Here is a 27,023-nt window from a genome sequence, read left to right as displayed (position 1 = left end):
GTTGTACTAAATTAGCTACGTTCTGTTAATACTAGTCTAGCATGAAACGTTCGCCCAGCTCTTCAAAGCCGTAATGTAATAAATGCTTCCAGCAAACAGCTCTGCGGTTCTGGCAATAATTATTGTGTATGGTTCACGACAAGCACTCGGGACTGGAAATTGCCCAGTATAGATGTTTTTCCATGCAAACAGTAAGTGATTATTGAACTGTTGGCCCCATAAGGAATCATAAACCCAATAGTTTCTTGTAGCTTCATATTTGGAGACTATTATGACCGAGGAGCACAGATTCCTTACGGTTAGACGTGGCAATTTACTGAAATAATCAGAGTTCACGGCATTCTTCAGAAATTCAGCACAGTGTGACATCTGTGGAAATGTGATGAGGTGCGTAGAAAATAGAAAGCTTACTCACCCCGTCCATGGACTGTGTTGTAATCAATCTCAGTGCCACACACGTAAGCCCCAAAGTGTGCACATGGTACCAAAAGTCCCCCTATCGGAGGAATCAGGCCACAGTCATTGACACGTTGGTGGAATCATTAATCATTAACATAGACATGTCCACAGGGTGCAACCAATAGGTGGAACTGAGCTTAAGGAACACCCGTGTCAACAGTAAAGGGGTGGTCCACTGCACTGATAACATCTTTTAAATTAAAAAGTCCCTCTTATAAAATAAAAATACTCTAGTCTCGCATGCCGTACTACTGCCCAGGGCTGTGACATCAGTAAGCCAAACCTCCGACTCCTCAATTTCCCAGACCCCACAGCACTGGTCACTGCAGCACAGATTCATCCAAGATCCTTAGATCAGGAACTTGACAGACAACTATAGGACATTTCATAACTTTCCCAAACTCTTATGAAAACATTTACAGCAGATACTGCACTAAACTACTGTACCCAATGTATTTTAGGACTCTGACTCCACAGCCCTGAACTGCCGCCATATCAGGAATGTTGGCGTCGGGTCTCTCAAGACATTGTTATATCTTGTATACTCACTTTAGTTTAGGGATTACAACTGTTTGTTATTTTTAAATTAAAAAAAGTGTGTTTTTAATTTCAAATAAAGAACTGTATTCTGTGTGTTTATTTACAGTACATTTATAGAATTAGTAATGGATAGGTGTCCTATAGATTCTACTAACGCCGGACAATACAAAGGTGACATCAACCCCACAATTAAGAACCCCACTTGCCACCGCTACAGGGCAAGTGGGAAAAGCCAGGCAAATTGCCAAAATTGGCACATCTAATAATAATAATTAAAAAAAAATAAATAAATAAAAAACAGCGTGGGGACCCCTCTATGCTTGATAACCAGCTTTGCTAATAGCTCAGGGTTGTCAGTTTTGCCTGGCTAGTTATCAAAAATGCAGGGAAACTCATGCCATTTTTTATCTAATTATTTATAGCACGGGTGGCGGCTGATGAATACTCCCATCAGCCACCGCCTGCTCTCGCTGTTATTAGCAGCAGCAGGCGTAGGCTCATGGGAGTAGTAGTCCCATCAATCACCACCTGTGACCAGGGGGAAACGTTTTACTTCTGGATACAGCTGCAGGCTGGGAGCCACGGCTCGCTGACCGGCGGTAATGAGCATACTGCTGATCAGAGGCAGCGTTTGCCACGTTGTCATGCATATGACAGTGTTACAAATACGGGATGTTCGGGCCCCCTATTCATGTGAATGGGGTCCAGGTTCTGTTCTGTACCCAAACCAAACTTTTATACTATTCAGCTGAATTAGAACATCCAGGGGGTTCGCTCATCACTAGTGCTGTGCGCTCCTGAAAAAAGTGCAACCCTCAGGAAGATCATATGACTCAAATACATAATTAGTGCTGCAATGCTTGGTATACTTCAAGTTGATAAAGAACACTTTTTTTTGTTTGTTTCTTTACAATGCTTTTGGAAGTAGACATTTCACCTCCCTAATCATTTGATAGGATTTGACTTCCATAATAAAGTGGATATATGGATCAATTGGATTCAGAAATTGAGTTTTGTTTATAAAACAATATGGGAGGCTATGTGAATAACCACATGAAGCCCAACTTACTTAAAGAGTGGAAAACTGTATAAAACCGTCATAAATATGTGAACCCTCTGTAACCCAGTACTGCAACCTGAGATGTATTTCTTCCGACCATCTTTTCCTTATTTGGCTGTGCGTGAAGCAGATTTCTTGTGATGCATGCACACTACCAAACAACCATAATTTCTGTAATGCAATACATCTAAGCAACCAGTCTGAATGCTCAAGTCACAGGGTTAATGGGGTTGTCTCACTAAATATAGAACCACTGGATGAGTGATGAATAGTTTCTGGGGGTCTAACTGCAGGGTCTCCCAATGATCCAAAGTGGAAAACAGCTCATAAATAAGGGCACCATATTTCAATACCCAAATAGCCATTTTATATACACGACACACTGGGGGCAAATTTAGTACATCTGACTAAAAGAAAAACTGTCTGTTGCCCATAACAACCAAACACAGCACAGCTTTCATTTTACCAAAGGTGTTTAAAAAGATAAGAGCTAACCTATTATTGGCTGTTCTAGGCCACAGACAGTTTTGAGGCCGAAATTACTATTATTTCAAATTCCGTCCTTCAATTTAACAGTGTAAAAGAAAGGAGAAGCCCACCCAGATCCACTGTGTATGTGATTAGTATGTAACAACAAAGGTGCTGACGGATACGTTTCCAAGAACTGGTTATGGAAGGCAACACGACATACGGTAATGAGCTGATGAGAACGGCACTTGAAAGACGGGAGAGCGCATTAGAACCTTCCCAAGCTTAATCTTTCTTTCATGCACACAGACCTAGAAGTGTTAATGTGAAGAGGCTGAACGCTTCAAAATTAAGTTACCAATCACAAGCAACAAGGCTGAGATTTTGTTAAGAAATACGCAAATTGGAAATGTCTTTAGAAAAAAAGTCACAATTTTCCTATCCCCGACGTTCAATATACGATGTATATTTTTTGTGTTTTACTTCTGTTTCAACGTGCCTATTTACAGGCAGGTAGCTGCCACCTACCTGCCTGTTGTGCCCGGCGCCGCTCTCTGCCAGGACAGACCGCTCCTGTCAGAGATTCAGCGCTTTCTAATGACATCACACCCACAGAGCATCGGCTTCTCTTCCACTCTGTTGACAGGGCATGACTACCAACTTCATGTTGACTGACAGCCGGCTCCCCGCTGCCTAACTGTGGGGAGCTAGCTGTCAATCAATATGACATGGGCAGTCCTGTCCCGTCCACAGAGTGGCCTGGAAGAAGAGCTGCTCTGCTGACATGGAGCAGTTGAATCGCTTGCAGGAGCGAACAGCACCGGGTATAACAGGTAGGTAGCTGCCTCTTATCAAATTTGCTTGTTTTTATTTTTTTTAATTATAAGCTTAAAAACTAAATAGTCCCAAGCAACTTCTTTAAATTTAGATTTATTATATAAGAAAATATGCACAGACCTAAGGAAGTGCAAAACACACAAAAAAGAATGTATATGACAGTAGAATCACATAAATTACTGGAGTAAATTAGTGCAAATATTCACTCTGAATACGATCTTTCTCTATAAATATCAGATTATATTTATGGCGAAGAGGGCAGTAATAGTAATATATACATCATGAACTTCTCACACTGCACTTTGTAGCCTACAATATAGTGATGGCAAACCTTTGTAATCTTATACAAGGCTGCCCTCTAGTGGAAATATCATGGTTGATACATTTTCTCTTCCAAGCATCATATTTTAGGTCTTATAGTGTATGTGACTTACAAAATGGCCTGCAATTCCTACATTTTCCGGAACTGCATATTAATAGGGTCATTTATTTTTCTTACATCTATACCAACTTGCAGCAATTGTGTTTTTGCTCTGTGGACATTATATTTGCTATGTTAACACTTTCAGCGTATATGAGAAGTTCTTGCCCATATTTTGGGCCTCGTGCAGTGTATATGTTTTTTCCAACATTGTGGAGTTCAGCAGATGTATGACAGTGGCTCCACAGCTACATAGAGTACTGTGCAAAAGTTTTAGGAAGGTGCAGAAAAATGTTACAAAATAAGAATGCTTTAAAAATAATAGAAGTGTTAAGGCCTGTTTCACACTTCAGTTGATTGACGTCAGTTGCAAACCGCCAAAGTGTTAAAAAACGGATCCGTTTCCGCTATTCAAAAAACAGATGCACCGGATCCGTTCTTTGGACAGATCCGCTGCAGCCGCTAGATGCATGAAATTTAAAGGGACGGAGAGAGAGAGATTTATCGCCGGTGCCAGAACGGCGTTTAGGGTTAAAATGCATGTAATGAAAGATCTTCCTGGCATGCGCAGTTTAAAATAGCGGTTCCGCCACTGAAAAAAACGTTCCTTTGTCCGTCTACACTAGACGGCGGACGCTAAAATTCAAACGGATCCGTCAAAAAACGGAACGGACGACCATCAGTCAGAATCCGCCGCTAATGCGAGTCTATGGGAAAAAAAATAGATCTGCAAAAAAAAAAATGGCGGATCCGTTTTTTTCTAAAAACGGCGGGTTTTGACTGACGTCAAACAACTGAAGTGTGAAAGAGGCCTCAATAGTTTATTTTTACCATTTTACAAAATGCAAAGTGAATGTACAAAAAAAAAATTAAAAACAACATCAGTTGTTGACTTGCACACAGTTGGTTGTGGGACTCAACAGGAAAGTTTTTCCAGACATCTTGGTCAACTAACCAGTTTTTTTTTTGTTTTTTGTTTTTTTAAAATGCAAGTTTGTGGAAATCCTTCTTTCTCTTCATGTAATCCCAGGTAGACTAGATGTCAAAAATGATACCAATAATAACATCAACTGAGCCACCAAAAAAGAAGCCCTCACATGACTCTGTCAGCAGAAATATGGGAAAATTATAGCTTTCAAAATATGTTGATGTAAAAACTAGCTTTTTTTAAAAAAAAAAAAAAAAACAAAGCAAAAAACGTCTTTAAGGCTGAGTTCACGCGTTGCGGTTTTTTTGCGGCGGTTTTAAACGCGCGATTTTGCCGCGAAAAATAAGCATCCCATGCAATCCTATGGGATTCCACAATGCTGTGCTAATGCTGCGTTTTTTTCCGCGGCGGAATCGCTTCGCGGTAAAAACCGCAGCATGCTCATTAATTTAGTGGAATCGCGGCGATCCCGCACCCATAGGATTGCATTGTTCCGCTTACTTCCCGCATGTGGCTGTGCCCACCATGCAAAAAGTAAGCAGAACATTTGCGGATGGTTCCACTGTCCGGAGGAGAGGAGACTGTCCTCCGGGCTGTGGGTACCATATCCCTGTAAAAAATAGAATTAAAATAAAAAAATATTGTTATTCTCATTCTGTGAGAATGACCGCGATGACGTCGAAATCTCGCGGGAGCGCGACATCTCGCGGTCATTCGCGCAAAGGATTACTGGGACCGGGAGCGTGGAGAGAGGCGGGAAGGCTGCGCGGGACGCCGGAAGGTGAGAATAACAATATTTTTTTATTTTTTTTATTTTTTACATTTTATCTTTTACTACTGATGCTGCATAGGCAGCCTCAGTAGTAAAAAGTTGGTCACACTTGTCAAACACTGTGTTTGAAGAGTGTGACCAACCTGTCAATCAGTTCTTCAAGCGATGCTCCAGATCGTTGGAAAACGCTAGCATTCCGCAAGCTAATTACGCTAGCTAATTACGCTTGCAAATCGCTAGTTTTTCCGCAGGAAAATCGCGGGAATTTAAAATGCGATTTTCCCGCGGAATGGAATTCTGGAATTCTCGCGGTTAACTTCTGCGAGAGTTCCACTACGTGTGCACATAGCCTAAGTGTGTGACAGCAGCCAAACATAGAACCCGATATATAAATTTGGCATTGCTGTAATCACACCAACCCGAAGAATAAGGTAATCTAATCACTTATAATGCATGAGAAACAGCGTAAAAAAAATAAATAAAACCAATTCTTCACCTGTTGATTTGTTCATTCTGTCTACTATAGATCGCAGTAAGGCTGGGCTCACTTTTATCCTGCGCTCTGCCCTAAGCGCTTACACCGGGGTTTCTGTTTAAATCTCTGAAATACGTGATTCAGACCAAAACACCAGCAGAAGATTCCCTATAATGAGGCAGATGGAGGCACTGTGGATGCTGTCTGGCTGCTTATGATCCGGCGGTGTCATTCTTTTTAGGATTGCATAAAAGCGTGGTCGACCACATTTTTATGCACTTCTGAAAAGAAGGACACTGCCGAACAGAGGCCAAACGGAGTCCAGAGTAACTCTGCTGCCTCACTTTAGTGAGCAGATCCTTCGGGAGTTTAATCTGAATCAAATCATTCAGAGATTTACTCCGTCATCTGTTAATGGAAATATAGGGGGCTTCCTACGGTGCTTGACTCCAGAAGCAGAAGCTGGGCATAACGTACTGGGCACTACAATAGCAGATTTGCAGCTTTCACGCAGCAACATCCACTGCTGCTTTTTTTTTTTTGGGAAATCACCCATATAGTCAAAATCGTCACTACACCTGTACAAATTCCCAAAAGGAGTATAATTTCCAAAAAGGGGTCAGTTGACGGGGGATTCTGCTCTTCTACCACTTAGGGGTTCTATGTATGGAGTCTGCACTGTGCCTCAAAAGTAGTTATCGACCACATATGGGCTATCGATGTGCTCAGGACAAATTGTTTGGTGCAATTTTTCAGGTTATCCCTTGTGAAAATTTAAAAAAAAATGTGGCTAAAGACATTTTTGTGGGAAAAATTAGTTTTTTTTATTTTTATGGCTCAATGTTATACATTTCTGTGAAGCACCTGAGGGTTCAATGTGCTCGCCAAACTTTTAGAAAGGCTGCCTGAGGGGGTCTAGTTTCCAAAATGGAGTCACTTGTGTGGGGAGTTTCCACTGTTTAGGCACTTCAGGGGCTTTCCAAATGCAACATGGCTTCAGCCCTTGACACCAGCCAATTTTGCGTTCGAAAAGTCAAACTGTGCTACTTCCCTTCCGAGCCCTGCTGTGCACCCAAATAGTAGTTTTCCCCATATATGGAATAACGGCATGCTCAGGAGAAATTACACAACTAATTTTGGGGTCTATTTTCTCCTGTTACCCTTCTGAAAATAAAAAAATGTGGATCTAAAATAAAATTTTAGTGAAAAAAAGTTAAATGTTCATTTTTTTTCCTTCCACATTAATGAAGTTCCTGTGAAGCACTTGAAGGGTTAATAAACTTCTTGAATGTGGTTTTGAGCAACTTGAGGGGTGCAGTTTTTCAAATGGTGTCAATTTGTGGTATTTTCTGTCATATAGGCCCCTCAAAGTCACTTAAAACATGATGTGGTCCCTAAACAAATGGTTTTGTAAATTTAGTTTGGAAAAATGAGAAATCGCTGGTCAACTTTTAACCCTAATAACATCCTAACAAAAAAAAAAATGATGTTTCAAAAATTGTGCTGATGTAAAGTAGACACGTGGGAAATGTTATTTATTAACTATTTTGAGTGACATATTTCTGTGATTTAAGGGCATAAAAATTAAGTTTGAAAATTGTTAATTTTTCACCAAATTTCCGTTTTGTTTTTTCTTACAAGTAAACGCCAAATCAAATCGAAATAATTTTACTACTATCATTAAGTACAATATGTCGCGGAAAAAAAAAATCTCACAATCAGTGGGATCCGTTGAAGCGTTCCAAAGTTAATACCACATAAAGTGACAGTGGTCAGAATTGTAAAATTTGGCCTGGTCGTGAAGGTGAAAACAGGCTGGGGGGACAAAGGGGTGAAAAACTGTGTGCAAGTGTACCGAGAGGATGCCTTTTTGAATGCAAAAGGGTGATCACACCAAATATTCATGATTAATATTTCTTGTTTGCTCATTTACTTTTCATTTTGGCCAATTGATAACAAACACACTTCTATTCTTGAAAGCATACTTATTTTGCGACATTTTTCCACACTTACCTAAAACTTTTGCCTAGTACTGTACTTCAAACATGCTGTATAAATTGAGATTATCCCCTATAACGTCTACCATTAAACATGGTGGGAACAAAGTTTGACCCTAAATAAATAAAAAAAAACTGACGTAAAGTGAGAATCAGTATTGTAGTAATTGAAAAGTAGCAGTTTTGTGCAATACAATATGTTTATCTCATAGCCAGACAGACTAAAGTCTCATTAGACCAAAGTCAGCCGATAGTGTTTGGAGGCCCCTCCGCTACACCCCTGTCACCAGATGTCAGGGGAGAGAGTGAGTGTACAGATAGAGTTCAACATGTCCAATCCTTCACTCCTACAGAATGGCAGATAAGTTCTGGCCAGGGGTGCCCAACAGCAACTCCCTTCTCCCCATATAGAACACACGTCTATGTGTATGGGGGGTGAGGGGTTTGGATAGACCTTTATTAGCAGACAAGTATCTAATGTGTATGGCCAGCCTATAGTACTATAGGAAATGTTATTCAGACACCAAGACAAAAGGTATGGTATGTTTCGGGTGGGAAAACACATGTTTGATATCAGGTCAAAGGACAGGGAGTAATGGCTCTGTGGACGTGATCTATGCACATAACTTATTAAAGGCATATTTCTTAAAGCTACATGTCTGAGAACCATTTACATTCTTCCTTTGATAAACGACAATCCCCCAACCTGCTTAAATGTACAAGAAAAATGTTCTATTCCTGTTTTCTTCCTATTACACAAAACTAATTTTAAAGGATAAAGCCGATATTTGTAGTTGTTCTTGGAAGATCCAGCCATCTGATTAGTCTCACTGCAACACTGATGTATCAGCAGTATTTCCTTTCTATAAGTAAAACTTGCGATTCCCAAATTATAATTTCACATTGCCAACCTCTGCAGACATAAATGTGTCGGTATTCGCTCCCCGGGAGTTCATAAGCGGTCGGAAAATGGCAAAAAAAAATACCGTATATACTTGTTTATAAGCTGAGATTTTCAGCCCATTTTTTTGGGCTGAAAGTCCCCCCCCCCCCCCTCTCGGCTTATGCGCGAGTCATATACGGGGGGGGGGGGTCCGAGACCTTACTCACCTCTCCTGGCACTTCTCTGCAGCCCCTGCTTCTCCCTCTGCTCCCTGCATTCAGCGGTCACGTGGTACTGCTCATTAAACTCATGAATATGCGCATATTTATGAGTTTAATGAGCGGTACCACGTGACCCGCTGAATGCAGGAAGCAGATGGCAGAGGGAGACGCAGGGGCTGACGCTGCAGAGAGGACCTTGCGCTAGGAGGGGTGATTATGACAGGGGGCAGAGTGACATTCACCTGTCCCCATTCCAAGCCGTGCACCGCTGTGTCTCCGGGTCCTCCTGCTGTGACGGCAGAGGGCGCGATGACGTAGTCAGTGCGCGCCCTCTACTGTCAATGCAGAGATCCGGGAGACACAGCGGTGGACAGCTTGGAACGGGGACAGGTGAATATCGCCACTGCCAGGGGCTCAGGACACCGGCACCTGGCCCCCAGCGACGGAGAGGTGAGTATGTCATTTTTTTTTTATTTTTTTTTTTATTGCAGCAGCAAATAAGGGGTATTTATGGAGCATCTTATGGGGCAGCATTAACCCTTGTGCAGCAGCATATTATGGGGGATATTTATGGAGCATCTTATGGGGCGGAATTAACCCTTGTGCAGCAGCATATGGTGGGGGGTATTTATGGGGCAGCATATTACGGGGGTATTTATGGAGCATCTTATGGGGTAGCATTAACCCTTGTGCAGCAGCACATGGGGGGTATTTATGGAGCATCTTCTTGGACCACCATTTAACCCTAGACTTATACGCGAGTCAATAAGTTTTCCTAGTTTTCTGTGGCAAAATTTGGGGGGGGGGGGGGGTCGGCTTATATACGAGAATATACGGTACTTAAAATAGTAGCCCCACATTTTAGGACCTCTATGTACTCAAACACAAAGAAGGCACGTAAATGCTTTAAGGGGGCTACTGAAAAGGCAAAAACATGGATTTCTGTGATAAATTCACCGTAAAATCCTTTTCTCCGAGACGCTCATTGGGGGACACAGATACTGTGAGTGTAAGTGTCAGCCTCCAAGCGACTGAAGCAAAGTGAAAAAAAGAAGTTAGCTCCTCCTCCGCCGTATACACCCTCGCCCCCATTGCGGGCGGAAATCAGTTTGGTGCCAAAGTAGTAGGAGGACAACAAAATCAGCCTTAATACAGGTACCACATGTCCAGAAAAAGACCACCCTTATATCACATAAATAAATGCGCATTAATTAAACAAAACAGAAGCCAACTTGGCTATCAGGGTGGGTGCTGTGTCCCCCAATGAGCATCTCGGAGAAAAGGATTTTACGGTGAGTTTATCACAAAAATCCATGTTTCTCCTTCGCCTCATTGGGGGACACAGATATTGTGGGACATCCTAAAGCAGTCCCTGGGTGAGAGATTGACTCACCGATCCAAGCTACACGCACCTCCTGTTTAAAGGTGCGCCACTGCTGCTTGGAGAATCCTTATACCCAGGCTCGCATCTGCTGAGGCCTGAGTATGGATATTATAATGTTTGGCAAATGTGTGCAGGCTGGACCAGGTTGCTGCCTTGCAAACCTGTTCCGTCGAAGCCTAGTGCTGAAACGCCCAAGAGGCGCCCACTGCCCGAGTAGAATGCGCTCTGATCCCTGCTGGAATCGGCGGGCCTCCAATGTGGTAGGACTCCTGAATAGTCAAACGAATCCATCTGGCTATGGTCGATTTCGAGGCAGCGAGTCCTTTCCTGCGCCCTTCGGGGAGCACGAACAGCGTATCCATCTGACGAAACGGTGTCGTCCTCGACACGTACCTCCGGAGGGCTCTTACCAGATCTAACATGTGAAGAGCCTTTTCCACACGGTATACCGGTGCTGGACAAAAAGAGGGCAAGACAACATCCTCATTAATGTGAAATGAGGAAATGACCTTCGGATGAAACAGAGGGGCTGGTCTGAGCACCTCCTTATCCTTAAGGAAAGTGAGAAACGGGACTCGGCCGGATAGGGCCACCAGGTTCCGAGACCCCCTGATGGAAGTTATGGCCACTAGGAACACCCTTTCCAGGAAAGGTACCGCAAAGAGACATCTTGTAGTGGTTCAAAAGGAGGTTCCTGCAGAACACTTAGGACCAGGTTAAGGTACCAGGAGTCCATAGGCGCCTTATAGGGAAGTACCAAGTGGGAGAATCCCTGGATGAAAGTCTTCGCCTGCAAATTGGTAGCAATTCTGCGCTGGAACAGGACGGACAGAGACAATATTTGTCTCCTGAGGGAGCTTGGGGCTAACCCTGAGTCTAGGCCAGACCGGAGAAAGACCAAGATGTTGGGGATAGAGAATCTCAGTGGAGAACAACAACGGCCCCGACACCAAGCAAAGAACACCTTCCAGGTGTGATGATAAATACGTGCCGAGGCAGGCTTCTGGGCACTAACCATTGTAGCGACCACCTCGCGCCCAAACCCCACCTGGGTTAGAATCCAAGATTCAACGGCCATGCCGTCAAACACAGGGCCCCTGAGTTTGGGTGGCAAATCGGCTCTTGAGAAAGTAGATCTGGGCACTCTGGTAGACGCCAAGAGACGTCGGCGAGTAGATGCATTAAATCTGCGTACCCCGCTCGACGGGGCCAGTCTGGGGCCAGCAGAATCGCCGGAACCCATTTTGTCCTTATCCCTTTGATGATTCTCGCAAGTAGTGGCAGCGGGGGAAATAGATATGGGAGGCGGAAGTGGTTCCATAGCAGAACCAATGCATCTACAGTCATTGCCTGCGGGTCCCTGACCGCGCAACATATGTGGGCACCTTGGCGTTCCTCTGGAAGCCATCAGGTCCACATCTGGAGTTCTCTACAGTTGACAACTCTGCTGGAAGACCTCGGAATACAATAACCCCTCTCCGGACGCAAGACCCTGCTGGCTGAGAAAGTCTGCCGCCCAATTTTTCACGCTCGGGATAAAGACTGCCAAACTCACCGTGTGGTTTGCTTCGGCCCACTGAAGCACATGCCCCCACCTCGCGCATGGTTGCTCTGCTGCGGGTGCCACCTTGGTGATCTATGTAAACCACCGCCGTGGCGTTGTCCGATCGAATTCGGACGGGGCGGCCTGTTAGGAAGTGATGAAACTGTCGCAGAGCCAGCCAAATTGCTCGTATTTCCAGTAAGTTGATCGGGAGGCGGGCTTCCTGCGGAGCCCATCGCCCCTGGGCCGTGTGGTGGCGAAACACCGCTCCCCAGCCGAGGAGACCGGCGTCTGTTGTCAACGCCAACCAATGGTCTGGGGGGAAGGGTTTCCCCTGGGTCAGAGAGGAACTGGTCCTCCACCACCCGAGTGACCGCCTGACTTGAGGGGACAATCGGCACTGCCGATCGAGCGTGAAAGGATTCTCGTCCCAGGCTGACAAGAGGGCGTGCTACAGAGGGCGAAGATGGAACTGGGAGAACGGTATCGCTTCCATTGCTGCCACCATTTTTCCGAGAATCCTCATCCTGAACCGGATGGCATGAGGGACTGGTTGGCGAAGCGTCCGGACTCCCTGCCGGAGAGCTAGCGCTTTATCCTGAGGGAGAATTACCGACCCTCGACAAGTGTCGAAGATAATTCTTGAGAAGGAACTCCTCTGAGCTGTCACAAGTGACGACTTCGTATTGATAAACGACCCTAAGCGGGCAAGAGTATCTAGCGTGATGTTGACATTCTTCCCAACATGTCCGTATTGAAGGGCCCTTGACCAAGAGGTCGTCCAAGTAAGGCAAGATGACTATGCCTCGAGCATGCAGTAGGGCCATGACAACTGCCATAACTTTTGTGAACCTCTGGGAGTCGTGGCTAGCCCGAAGGGTGACGCTACGAACTGAAAATGATGACCGTTGATGGCGAAACTTAGAAAACTTCGGTGAGGAGGACCAATGGGAATGCAGAGAAGCATCCTGGATGACGATCGAGACCAAGTATTCTCCCTGCTTCATGGCCGATATGACTGAATGGAGAGACTCCATCCGGAAAAAGCCTGATCCTGATGAATCTGTTCAGAAACCTCAGGTCCAAAAACCGGTCCGCCAGGCCCATCCTTTTTGGGAACCGCAAACAGGTTGGAATAAACACCCCGAGCCCTTTTGTGCTCTGGCACGAGAACAATGACCCCGTTGTGCTGGAGCGATTCGATGGCTCATAACAGAGCTATTGCCTGGGTATCCACCCTGTGAAGACGAGAAAGAAAAAAACGTCTTGGAGGGTATCTGACAAATCTTATTTTGTAACCTGAGGTCACCAATTCCTTTACCCATGTGTCGCGTGCGACCCTGAACTAGACATGGCGAAACAAGAGTAGCCCCCCTTGCTGGTGTCGTCTGGCAAACGACTTGAGTCATTTGGCTGACCTTCTTTGGGATCTGGATCCCCTCGATCTGAGCTGCTGAGCACGCATTCTACCCAATAGGTTGGTTCTATAAGACACCTGCCGCTCCCTATCCTGGTTGGGGCGGCTTGAAGCGGAGAATTGGCTGCTGTGGTCCACCCGGGGTTGCGAAAGGCCCGGAAACGTGCCAGAAACGGGTGGAGAAAAGGCGGTTTAACCTTTTGTTGAGGGAGAAAACCGCTCTTTCCTCCTGTGTAGTTGGAGATAAGTTGATCTAACTTTTCTCCAAATAGACGGCCGTACTGATAAGGCAAGTAAGTCAAGGATTTCTTGGATGTAGAATCAGCCCGCCATGTCCTTAACCATAGAGCTCTTCTGATAGAAAATTGCGTTAGCGGCAGCAAGCGCTGCGCAATTGGCTGCATCCACAGATGCATTGATTATGTAGTCTCCGGCCATCGCGATCTTCGATATCTCTGCAGGTAGATCTTGCCCCTGCACGACCCTGTTCCCAAGTTGCTGCGAACGAGTGAGAGAGCGCTGATACTGACGCCTCCTATACTGAGCGAGCCAAGCTCTTTATGAGGTGATCCGTGGGATCCTTAATAGAGGAACCACTAGGTGCGGGTAACAGGGTTTTAGTGGCTAGGCACGAAACCGGTGGATCCACCATCGGAGATTGCGTCCATTTTCTACGAAGGACCAGGGCAAATGGATACCTTGTTTCGAGTACCCTTTTGACCCGAGAAACGCCTGTCCAGTCGTTTCCTGTGTCGCTGCACTATGTCCTCAAACTCAGGATGAGTGGCAAAAAATTCTAAGTGGCCGCTTCACTCGCTTAAATGCCACCTTATGCGCCGTAGCTGCTGAGGGATCATCTCGTCTTTCCTGTAACGTGGCCTTCCGCAGCACTTACCCCAGTCCTGTGCCCCCACGCGTCCTGGACGCCACTTCACCTCAAAATTGCACGCCCCTGCTGTGGGGCGGGCCTGCCAGTATATGGACCGCTCCAGGGCGGTACTTCCAGCTTTGCGGTCTAGCCACGCTCCGAAGCCGGGGACTAAATTTATTCAGCGCCGCCCAGGCCTGAGAGGTGGGCCCCCGGAAATGACGCGCGGCCTCACTTTACCTCAATTTACCCACTGCCTGCGACGGGGGGGGCGCGGACCTTCCATGGCGCCGAAAACTGGCGTGCACTACCCCACAGCGTGCCCGCCGGCTAAAGGCTCCACCTGTTGATTTGCCCGCTGGTCTCCATTCTGGTCCCGGCGCTTTAAGCTGTTAGCAATTGCACACCTGATGGGAGCAGGTACGCAGAGCCCAGAAGCCCAAGCCCTCTTCCTCTGACGATCCTCTTCAGCTTCTTGCTCAGGTATGTGAGGGGAGCCTCAAACCTTAGGAGGGTGCAGGCACCCTAGCTCCATCTAACCCCTTCAGGGGGAGAGGAGAGGGACCGTCCGCCGCGTTGCAGCACTGCCGTCTTGCGTTGGTGGAGCAGTGGGGGCCGCTCGGACTGTCTTGTGCCTCTGTACAGCCCATGGTTTCAATACCTAGGGGTGGTCAGGGCTAAGTCCAGCATCATGTCCCACGTTGCGGGAGAGGATACGTGGAGGGACACTCGAACGTGCTCGCCCGTTGATGGTTTGTGGAAATCGGACCCTTTCAATAGGATACGTTGCCCCATCTTATCTTCATAGAAAAAAAAAAAGTCTGGGGAAAACGGCCCAGATATGTCCCACGGTGCGGGAAAGGATACGTGGAGGCGATACTCACACGTGCTCGCCCGTTGTCGGTTTGGGGAAATCGGACCCTTTCAATAGGATCCGTTGCCCCTTGTCTCCTTGTCTTCGTGGAAAAAAGGAAAATAAAAAGTCTGGAGAAAAACAGACGTGTGTGCCTCCAAAGGACACTAAGCAAAAAACTGATTTCCGCCCGCAATGGGGGCGAGGGTGTATACGGCGGAGGAGGAGCTAACCTCTTTTTTTCACTTAGTGTCAGCCTCCAAGCGGCAGAAGAATACACCCACAGTATCTGTGTCCCCCAATGAGGCGAAGGAAAAAACGTCATTTTCAATATACAGTATAAAATCTATAGTACAGCATTCAATAGTTCTGAAAATGTTGAAAAAGTGCAAGTGGGTCTTACCAGTGCCAACAAAAGGATCGAACACCACATCATTGGGTTTAACTCTTGCTTGGTTTGCCATGATGAAGGAAAGCCCAGCGTCCATGCTTGTGTTCCCAATAAAATGCCTCTTTTTCACACTGTACGAATTGATTAACTCTCTTTGACCATCTGCAATCTTAAGAAAAAAATAAGGAAATTAACTCATTTTCACAAAATATTTTGGTGCAAAAACAATAAGAATGGTATTCCAATGACTGATACTTCTAGTATTACCCTTAATGAGAAACTGTCATTTTGATCTCATAAATCAATTCTTTACTTCCCTTTCAAACACACATGAAAGTAAGATACTTTATAAAATCTCAGAGAAATCTGATTTTTCTTCCTGCACTGATCTTTTACTCTCAATTTATGGGTAAAAGCTGTGTACAATGAAGACAGATTTTCCCGTGACTTATATACAAGAAATCATTTATAAAAAGTGATAGATGATATATCCACAACGAGGCATCTGATAATAGGCACATTGGGAGGACTGGTTTCAGCAGTCTATAACCTGTACGGCCATATTAACTGTTTAGATAGGTCAAATGTGGTGACAAATTCTCTTTAAAAGCAATTACCTCAGCATTCTATGTTAAAGGAATATTTACTGCATTTTGGTTACATACAAATGTGCCACATACTCCCCTATCAGATCAGTGGCACTCCTCTATACTTTGTGTCATGTGTCACCCAGTAGTCTCCTGACACAGGACAGAGTAGCGATGGGTGAGTGGTTTTTCTTATGCAACAATCATTATTGCCCCATTTGTATATTACTCAAATAGTTTGAGCTTTTGAAGTTGTGCCACTTCATAGACTAACATAGGCAGCACTTACATCTGTTTTGCGTAATATTAGCACACTGTAGGTCAATAACTCTATCCTGTGAATTGTGCAACTGTCCTAGTTTATTAATCTAAGAAAGGCTTATGAGGAGACGGGTGAGTTAAGCATAGTTTCGGATTTTTGTGGTATTTTTGCTACTATTGGAGATAGGGTAAACTTTTCTGCAAGGGCACAAGCCCTTTAAGACTTGGGGCTAGCCTTAAAATATTTAATTGGGTTGTGCGGCATTAGGGTACAAGAGTGTAGTCTGTGAGCTTCTCCTGTGCCAGCGCAGGGAGTGGCAGGTGCGTGTTCACAAGTGTATGTTATTTGCATGCATCAAGTCATGTGCCAACTAGATGGGCACGGTCTCACTCAATGCAAGTGTATCGAGCGATCCTGACAGTCTAGATGGAATGTGGCCGGAAGTATGCAAATCACATGCTTGCGGTCATATGACAGTCCGCTCCTGGTGCCAGCCCCGGAGAATCCTCAGAGTGTAGTGGATGCGATGTGAAGATTCACAAGTATGCAGTCACAAAGAGTGAATGCAGACTTGTACTCTAAGGCCAGGCAACCCCTTTAAAGGTTATTGATAGGATATGTCATAAATGTCTGATAGATGCATATCCCATTCTCAGAAACAGATTCTCAGCATGCGCTCCTTGGATGAAGAGGTGGGTGCACAGTTGCAACTATTCCATTTGTATGTCAGATGAGCTAACCCCTTTAAATAAAATAAATATGACTAATGGGTCAAAGCACACAAAGAAAAACTTACAGGACTTAAACAAGGATGCAATTGGTTATTCAGAGCTTTCCAGTACTCACCCACCGGCCAAAGTAGATGTGCAAAGGATCTTTGGGGGCAGTATTTGGATCAGGTCCATAATCCTCTAGTAAGTAGAATATGTGTTCTGCATTTTGCAAACTGACTTTCCCTTTAAATGGCATGAACTCCATCGCCTGTGTTTGCAAACAGTCTTTATTAGAGTCACAACACATACAAAATGTAAGGATTAAAAAAAGCAAAAAAAAAAAGAAAGAGAATCAGAAATGCAGACCAAAAAAATGTGAGTGTCTGTGTTTGGTCTAAGCCAATAGGTTTCAAGGTGGTCAGTAGTGGTCAAAACTTGTCAACCACAAGGAATATGAAGTAAATAATTGTATGCTAAATCCCATGTAAATCTGAATAAAACGCCATATATGTCTCTGTGTAATATTGAACACATACTGAAATATACAAATCCCCATAGACTTCTATACACCAGTGTTCTTCAGCCATAAACATCATCCCCAGCATGATCATAGTCTTTAGCTTTTGATGTATGGGGTACTTAGCAAAGAAACATCGAGAAACACCGCTTTAGAGAACCACAGATATCCTTTGAAGAAAATGGATACCCATTGATTTAAGAGGTTGCACTGCTATGCATGGTTTTCTGTGCTACACAAATATTCCCATGGATTCCCATCACCCCCAGAGAGAACAGCTGTTCAAGAAGGATCCCAGGAGCTGGACCGCTTCACTTGTAGATCACACTACTATCCTTTGACTTTATTTTATGGTACACATAATACAGGCCAGACAGCAATGACTACTCACGTCTATCTTTACAATCTTTTCTTTCTGCGTCAAGGTTTTGTTGAAGCTGTGGATGCATATCTTGTATGTAGAATTGGGCTGAAGATAGGGGACCTACGAAAAATAAGGATGGCCAGTAAGACATAAGGACATGTGGGTGTTTAAAGGGGTATTCCCATCTCCGAAATCCTCTCTCAATAAGTAGCAGGTGGAATTAAAATATTAGCATATACCTCCAATTAGAAATGTAGTATAGTTCTTCTGATTTGCCATGTCGCTTATTACATGTGCAGAGAATTGTAGTAGTTTAGGTATCCAAGGTTACGACCACTCATACAGTGACAGATAATTAGTGGTCGTAGCCAAGGATACTTAAGCTATTGGGATAGAATCTTGGAGCTGAAAAAAGCCCTTTAAGTGGTTCTACATGACGAATGCATTGCAATCCATGCTTGTGCATTAATAAATGCAATGTATTACTAACGTAGGACACTTTACAGTAATAGTCTTGTGATTGCTCATACCATCCTTTCCAGAGGATAGCTCTGGATTGACTGCTTGAGCTCGTCCAGGCATTTTCCATGACCCCACAACTCAAAGAGAGATCTACAGAATAAAAGAACAAAAGACTGCAATTAGCAAGTATTATATCTCCGTATATCAATCATGCTCCAAAAGGTGCACATATGTCAGATCCATGAACAACAAAGCCTACATGGAGTTTAATAATGAATCATATATCGTATATGAGTTTTGGATTCTTACGCAAACCTCTGCAAAGTTGCTTACTGTGGTACATAATGGTGTATTATTGTCATTTATCTCGAATTGTTAAAAACGTTCAAAAACAAAAGGTTTAAGCATTATTCATGTAAAACTTCACTATTCAGGAATTAGGGGACAAAAATAGGACAGACACTGACATTTCTGTCCCGTTTTTGCCTTTTCGGTTCTCCTCCCTTTCTTCCCCCCAGAGCCAATCCTTATTTTACTTTTCTGCCCACATAGACATACGAGAGCTTGTTATTTTGCGGGACGAGTTTTACTTCTGAATGGCACCATTCATTTTACCACAGTGTACTGGATAAGGGGAAAAAAATCCAAGTGGGGAAAAATTGTGGTGAAAAAAAAAAACCAAACAAAAACAAACAAAAACACAATTCTGACTTTTTTCAGGAATTGATTTTACACTGTACTTTGTGTGGTAAAGAGGACCTTGTAATATGATTTTCCTCATCAGTACAAATACAGTGATACCAAACATGTCTAGATTTTTTAATATTATATTAGTGTTGAAAAAAAAATTGGAGGGGGTTTTGTCACCATTTTCTGAGACCCATAACGCATTCACTTTTTGGCCGATGGAACTATTTTTTGAGAGTCAAGAACATTTTTATTGGTAACATTTTGGGATAGAAATTATGTTTTGATCGCTTGTTACAGCATTTTTCAGGTACTGCAGCAACCAAAAAAAAACAAAACATCATTTTAATGTTTTTTGAATTTCCTTCGTGTACAGTGTTTACCGATCAGATTATTTTTTGATCGAGTGTGGCGTTACCTTTTTCATACGGGAAAAGGGAGGCGATTTGATCATATTGTTTGTTTTTCACTTTTTTTTTTTTTAAACAGTGTTTTTTTCTACTATTCTTATTAGTCCCCTTAGGGGACTTGAAGCTGTGATCGAATATAGCAAAACTCATGGTCTCCTTTGATGCCCGGTCACAGGCAGGATTTCAAGGGACAAGCATGTAATGACAAGCATGAAGGCCCCATGCTGTTGTTGCAACCCATCGGCAACCCACCATCACATCATGGGCACTTATAATGCTGCGCCCCAGCCATTACCTGCTGAGTAGGGGAAGGACTCACCCCATGAGAGCACTCCATACACCGCTTCCGACTTGTACCGTACATGTACGGCGGATGTCATGAAGGTGTTAAGCAGTTTTCTTAGCAATCTGCTCATTAGGTGCTAAACTTCATTTTTATAGAAGCACTCCCACAAAACTTATTATCTAAACTGGAGATGGGAGTATTGATTCACAGGTTTCTGGTCAGTGTCCAGGTCAATAGCACTTGGCAGCAAGAAAAGAGGGTCACAAATCTCTTAGCTTCCGGCGTACTCTGCGCAACATTTGATTGGTCAAGGCTGGTGCGCAGATGTGACACACAGATGACATTGCTCTAGCCATGGCTGATCAAAAGTCAGGCCGAAAGGTATGAGATTTGCGGGCCTATGGTCTAGCTGCCACATACCACTAACCTGGACACTAGACCAGAGTCATGTAAAGCTATCCGTTCATCTGTAGTCTAAACCTTTGTGAATGTATGCGTAGAGTAGTGTAGATGTATTAATATACTAATAGAGCACAGTTTTCCATTGTTTTCAGTACTGCTACTGTTCTCTTCTTACTCACATGACTTCTATTCCTACTCGCCAGATCACACTGGTGTCTATGTGTGAGCCTAAAGTCTCCTTTACAATGTAAGCCTATGAAGTCTCGTTCTGACGCTCCACACACTTATTATGGCGTCTGGATAGTAACTTTTATTATTTGGGTATTTGTGAAACTAAAAAGGGTTATCCATACCTGGAAACCATCAGTTTTGCATATCCATGTATCAACTCATGGGCAAAAAACTGTATGTACTAACAAAAAGAATGAAATGTCCGCAATAGGATCTAATTGAATTCCTCAAGACAGAAATAGTTATTTACCAAGCCTTACTTTGCACATACAGTCCGGTGCATTATTTTCCTTGTCAGATCCTCATATGGGATATTAAGAACACAGAAAGGAGACTGTGAACCAAAAAATGAGAAAACAATATTAAAATACAATAGAAAAAAAAGATTATACTAAATTTACCACAGTGGGTGAAAAACACCAGAAAGGCAACAGGCAACATTCACAAAGTAGCTTCAGACTGACTGCATTGATCTAGAAGTATGTATTTATTAATTAACCCACTATGTTGGTTCAAAGACCAGTGCATTTGGCGAATCCTAAGACCCAAAGCCCTATGTTCTTATGTGATTGTATAATTTCATAGCTTAAAAGTGCTGTCCCAACTCATAGAGGGGATCTCAATCTCCTGCCTGGGAATGAAGTGCCCGTTTACTGTGTATGGGACTGAAGAAATAGTAGAGTACAGCATTCCGGTCCATAGACAATGAATGGAGCTGTTGAACACATGCTAACTGGGCTTTTTGGAGCCTTTCTCAGAATCTGTGAGGGTCCAAGTGGTTGATTCCCCAGTAATCGACAAGATAGCATTAGTGATGGGTGAACGTGCTCAGATAAGGTGTTATTCCAGCATGCTCAGGTGCTAGCAGAGTAGATTCAGCGTGCTCGAAACATATATTCGATTCTCCGCGACTGCATGTCCCACGGCTGTTAGACAGCTGCAACACATGCAGGGGATTGGCTAACAAACACGCAATCCTTGCACGTGCTGTGGCTGTCTAGCAGCCGCGAGGCATGCAGTGGCAGGGACTTGAACATATTTTTTGAGCACGCCGAAGACAAGAGTGAACGGGTGCAAGCTAAGAGAGCCACGTTAGAAGTAACTAACAAATTAAAACTGCCCTCTGAAATGCTATAGTATGGAAACATTGAATATATGAAATTGGAACTGCATTACTATGGTAAAAAATTTTAAAAAAATTAAGATACTTAGCTCACAAATTGGCCAATTCATGTGAGCCCAACAGCCAGTGACAAGGTGTACCCCTCTGTTGGGAACCTGACCTAACAGGATACCGCTCCCGGGCATCATTAACTCATTTTCTACAGCAATAACACAATTCCAATTTTATATTGTCAATGTCTATATGCTATAGTGGTTCAGAGGGCAGCTTTAATTTGTGCCTCTCTTAGCTTGCACCTGTTCACATTTGTCTTTCTGTTTGGAAGTGACGGTCAGCCTTTTGATATTTGTAATACACACCTTCTGACTGACAACTCCGCCCATCAGCCTATGGAGGTTTTAAATTGAGACTGATACTATCTGTACATATAATTGTAGGCTTTGAGCCTGGTAGAGGAATCATGTTAAGTCAGGTTCCCAGCAGTAAGGGTCACCTTGTCGCTGGATGTTGGGATCACATGAATTGGTCAATTTATGCACTGAGTACCTTCATTTTGTAACTAATTTTCTACAGCAGCAATGCATCTCCAATTAAACATATTCAATGTTTATATACTATAGGGTTTTAGTGGGCAGCATTAGTTTGTTAAGGTACTGTCACACTTAGCGATGCACCAGCGATCCCGACCAGCGATATGACGCGGTCAGGATCTCTGATGCATCACTAAGTGGTCGCTAGTGAGCTGCCACACAGGCAGATCTCACCAGCAACATAGCAGCAGTCGGCGGTCACTACTTACCTGTCAGACGAGGCGATGAAGACGTCCTCCCGCCCGCGTCCAGGCGTCGCTCGTCGGCACCACAGGAAGCCCAGTAGGAAGCTGACGACGAGAAACGGTCCAGGACGTTCTCGCGCGATCAGCGATAACCAGCGGGGGAGCGGTCGGAGGTAAGTATCAGACACAGCTATATCGCTAGCAATATCGCTGCTACGTCACAAAAACCAGTGATGTTATAGCGATATTGCTAGCGATATCGCTATGTGTGACGGGCCCATAAGTTACAAGGGCCAATATACACATAAATGGACTTTATGATAACAGCAGAAAGTTTGCAAGTGGAAGAGCAAGCTACTAGAAAATAGGAAAGGAATCATATGGGGTGTCCAAAGACAAAAAATACATTTTCCCACATGATCTGCAGCAAAGTGGGGAAGATCGCACACACTCATGTTAGCACAGGGGAAATGAGATCACTAAGGGCTGATATAGAAGATGGAAGTAGAAAAGAAATAGAGCTTCTGCAGGTAGCAGCATCCTGGACACACACAACTCATAGCCATATTACTGGTCTGAAACTAGAAGATAGGTTGTAAACTGAATATTAGGGGTCTGAAAATTAAAGGGAACTTGTCACCACTTTTCTATCCTTCCAGCTAAAAATATCATTTTATTCAGTGTCAGCTATGCATCTCCTAAATACTTATGTAGCCCCCCTGACTCCCCCACCCATTAAAACCTTTTAAATTTCTCCTGCGATGCATGCTTTTAGGGTCCATCCGGTCCAATGGGCGTAGCTTCCGTTCACTCACTCCACCCCTCTCCTTGGCTGCTGCACACAGTCCTTGACATGGATGACGCAGATCGCTGTGAGATATCGGGCCTGCGCAGTCAATTAGTTTCTCGCGTAGTATGCCTTGCCAAACTGCGGGCAAAGTTGAAAAGCAGAAGTGCGCATGCGTGAGAAACCATTTGACTGTGCAGGCCCGATATCTCACAGCGGTCTGCATCATCCTCATCCAGGACTGCGTGCAGCAACCAAGGAGAGGGGTGGAGTGAATTAACCGAAGCCACGCCCATTGGACCGGATGGACGCTATTAGCATGCATCGCGGGAAAAATATAAAAGGTTTTTATGGGTGATACATGGGGAGTCAGGGGGTTACATAAGCATTTAGGGAATGCATAGCTGACACTGAATAAAATGATATTTTTAGCTGGTAGGATAGAAAAGTGGTGACAGGTTTCCTTTAATAAAAAATAAAAGCTGTAACCTGAAACTTGGTGCAACTTTTTATCCTTATAAATTCACTGATTGACGTTGGCATGAAGAATGATATTAATAAAAAACAATCCTAAGTCTATTTTCCAGCAAAAAACGGATTTTTACTGCACAAGCAAAATGAATGAGATGTCTGAAACCGCATGCACATTTTGCTTATTTTTTTCTGTGCAGATTTGAAGCAGTTTCTAATCTGCAGCATGTCAATTCTTTCAACATTTTTCACCCATTTTAAATAAACGAGAAAAAAAGCATCAAAAATACATGAAAAGCGCATGTTTTTATGCAGCGTTTTTTGGGCCAACACATCATTATTTGCAACAGATTTTTCTGCTGAAAATCCTGAATGGGTGCTCATAGCTTTAAAGATAAAGAGGTTTTCCCATCTTGAAGGTCTGTAACAAATCAGTATGATGTGCCATCAGATTAACAGGGGGTCCAAGATCAGGGTCCTTGTAAATTAAATGGTAAAAAAAATAACAGGACTAGAGTAAAGGTACTGTCACACTTAGCGATGGACCAGCGATCCCGACCAGCGATATGACGCGGTCAGGATCGCTGGTGCATCGCTAAGTGGGTGCTAGTGAGCTGCCACACAGGCAGATCTCACCAGCGACATCGCTGGAGACGGGGGTCGCTACTTACCTGTCAGACGAGGCGATCCTGATGTCCTCCCGCCCGCGTCCACGCGTCGCTCGTCGGCGCCACAGGAAGCCAACGACGAGAAACGGCCCAGGACGTTCTCGCGCGATCAGCGATAACCAGTGGGGGAGCCGGTCGGAGGTATCAGACATAACGATATCGCTAGCAATATCGTTGTTACGTCACAAAAAACAGTGACGTTACAGCGATATTGCTAGCGATATCGCTTAGTGTGACAGGCCCTTTAGGGAGAATGGATGCGTAGGACCCAATCCATAGGCCATGCTGGTGATCTGTGGTTGCTGGACTGGAGTTCTGAGAATCGCCTTTGCATGCGTGGCTCTATATTACCAAGCATGGCACGACGGCATCATCGCAACGTACACATGCGACGTTGTGCCAAGCCAGCTAACCAAAATCATAAGAATACCCCAGTAAACACAAGGAGTTAATGAAAAGGGGAATTATCTCTTAACCATATGAATACATCAGCCTATGCAGACACCTGTATGGATACACAGCTACCAACCGTTTCATGGTCTTCTTGGATATTATTGATATTTCCGCCATAAAGTGAAAGAAGAGACCGAATTTCCTGCAAGGTACAAAATGAAGAACAATATTAATATCATCAATAAATCAATAGTGTATGCGTAGTGATTAAAACTTTTATTTTTTTATTTTTTGGGATATTTTTTAAAACTCATAAACTTCTTACTTTTTGATTTAGTCCCACTAGGGCATTTAAACCTGCGATTGGTTGCAGGGGTGATTGTGTATTTCAGTCTAAAACATTTATTACCTGATTGGTAGTTTTTCTAGCCAATCGCTAAAATTTGTAACTCTGCTCCATAAGTCGAGCAAATCCAAAAATTCAACAATTGACCCCCACAATCTAATAACCAGTAGTTACCGTAGATTAAAGCATTTTAGCGTAAAACAACCTTTTACCAGCACACAGGCCAGGCATGGTACGGCACAAGGCTATACGTCCGCCACACTGTTAAAACCACCCAAATACAAAAGTAAATGGTTTCATTGCATCGGTACAAAAAAATACTACAAATATGTCGAAAACAGGACACGGAGAATGGCAGAACTAAGAAGGCATAACAATAATTATTATGGTGTACATATTAGACATTTCTGGTATAGCCCCATAAATAGAGCCCCCTGCAGATCAGGATTTCCTCAGGTTATAGGGCAATACTAAGGGAATCCTAAGAACATGATCTATAGGGTGCTGTGAGGACTGTGGCTGGGCAACTCCGCATGAAGGTTTCTGATCTCCAGCAGCTGTACTCTCCATATACTACAATAGGGAGCAACCCTCTTCATTGAAGTCTATGGGAGCTGCTAAAAAAAAAAGCTAATCGCTACTTCTAGAACAGGTTTAATGTAGTGGAGGGTTCATTAATATTCTAATATGGTATATTTGAGTTTAATTCCCTACTATACAAGATCTCTTCTTGCTGTCCGAGACATTGATACATTCAGAGGCTGTAAACCCAACAGAAATCTACTTGCTTGTACAGCAGAGAGATAAATACAAGTGGTCCCCGTCTAATCAGTCCCGTGGGAACCAAAATGGCAGCAGGGAAGTGTCTCCTGCCCCAGCAGAGTGATCCTGGGGACACCACTATACAGGTGCATCTCACAAAATTAAAATATCATCAAAAAGTTAATTTATTTCAGTTTTTCAAAACAAAAAGTGAAACTCATATTATAGAGTGATTACAAACAGAGTGATCTATTTCAAGTGTTTATTTCTGTTGATGATTATGGCTTACAGCCAATGAAAACCCAAAAGTCATTATCTCAGTAAATTGGAATACTTTATAACACCAGCTTGAAAAATGATTTTAAAATTCAAAATGCTGGCCTACTGAAATGTATGTTCAGTAAATGCACTCAATACTTGGTCAGAGCTCCTTTTGCATCAATTACTGCATCAATGCGGTGTGGCATGGAGGCGATCAGCCTATAGAACTGCTCAGGTGTTATGGAAGCCCAGGTTGCTTTGACAGCCTTCAGCTCTTCTGCATTGTGGGGTCTGGTGTCTCATCTTCCTCTTGTCAATACCCCATAGATTCTCTATGGGATTAATGTCAGGCAAGTTTGCTGGCCAATCAAGCACAGTGAAACTGTTGTTTTTAAACCAGGTATTGGTACTTTTGGCAGTGTGGACAGGTGCCAAGTCCTGCTGGAGAATGAAATTTCCATCTCCAAAAAGCTTGTCGGCAGAAGAAAGCATGAAGTGCTTGAAAATTTCCTGGTAGATGGCTGCGCTGACTTTGGTTTTGATAAAACACAGTGGACCTACACCAGCAGATGACTCCCCAAATCATCACTGACTGTGGAAACTTCACACTAGACCTCAAGCAGCTTGGATTGTGGGCCTCTCCACTCTTCCTACAGACTTTGATATCTGATCTGCTGACAAGCTTTTTGGAGATGTAAATTTCATTCTCCAGCAGGACTTTGCACCACATCACCGATCCGCCACCAAATTTCATAGTGAGTGCAAGACACAGCGGCTTGTACGCCTCTCGAGGTCTCCGTCTAACCATTAGATGACCAAAGCTGAATATTACATTCATCAGAGAAAATTACCTCACTCCAGTCCTCTATGGTCCAGTCCTTATGGTCTTTGGCAAACTTCAGCCTGGCTCTCCTTTGCTTCTCATTGATGAAAGGCTTTTTTTTATACCTTTACATGACTTAAACCCCGCCTTTAGGAGCCTGTTACAAACTGTTCTTG

General features: G+C 43.8%; 1 protein-coding gene across 3 annotated transcripts in view; it reads right to left on the bottom strand.

Moving 5' to 3' along the window:
* Positions 1 to 27,023, bottom strand: part of TRMT11 (tRNA methyltransferase 11 homolog) — an 87,970-nt gene that overhangs the window by 45,864 nt on the left and 15,083 nt on the right. For 2 of the 3 annotated variants that reach the window (XM_073575763.1, XM_073575764.1), the window contains exons 2-8: positions 24,792 to 24,857; positions 20,699 to 20,772; positions 18,491 to 18,572; positions 17,988 to 18,080; positions 17,213 to 17,347; positions 15,530 to 15,686; positions 416 to 496 (exon numbers count right to left, since the gene is read on the bottom strand). In XM_073575763.1, coding sequence (XP_073431864.1) covers positions 416 to 496; positions 15,530 to 15,686; positions 17,213 to 17,347; positions 17,988 to 18,080; positions 18,491 to 18,572; positions 20,699 to 20,772; positions 24,792 to 24,857 — 688 coding nt within the window. Of the gene's footprint in view, positions 1 to 415; positions 497 to 15,529; positions 15,687 to 17,212; positions 17,348 to 17,987; positions 18,081 to 18,490; positions 18,573 to 20,688; positions 20,773 to 24,791; positions 24,858 to 27,023 lie in introns of those variants that run through there. The other variant, XM_073575765.1, reaches the window with a different exon arrangement.

Source organism: Dendrobates tinctorius, unplaced genomic scaffold, assembly GCF_039654945.1.
Source record: "Dendrobates tinctorius isolate UK_male_01 unplaced genomic scaffold, ASM3965494v1 ptg000046l, whole genome shotgun sequence".
Taxonomy (NCBI): domain Eukaryota; kingdom Metazoa; phylum Chordata; class Amphibia; order Anura; family Dendrobatidae; genus Dendrobates; species Dendrobates tinctorius.
Note: the sequence above shows the minus strand (reverse complement) of the source record. Positions and strands in the feature narration are given on the sequence as shown.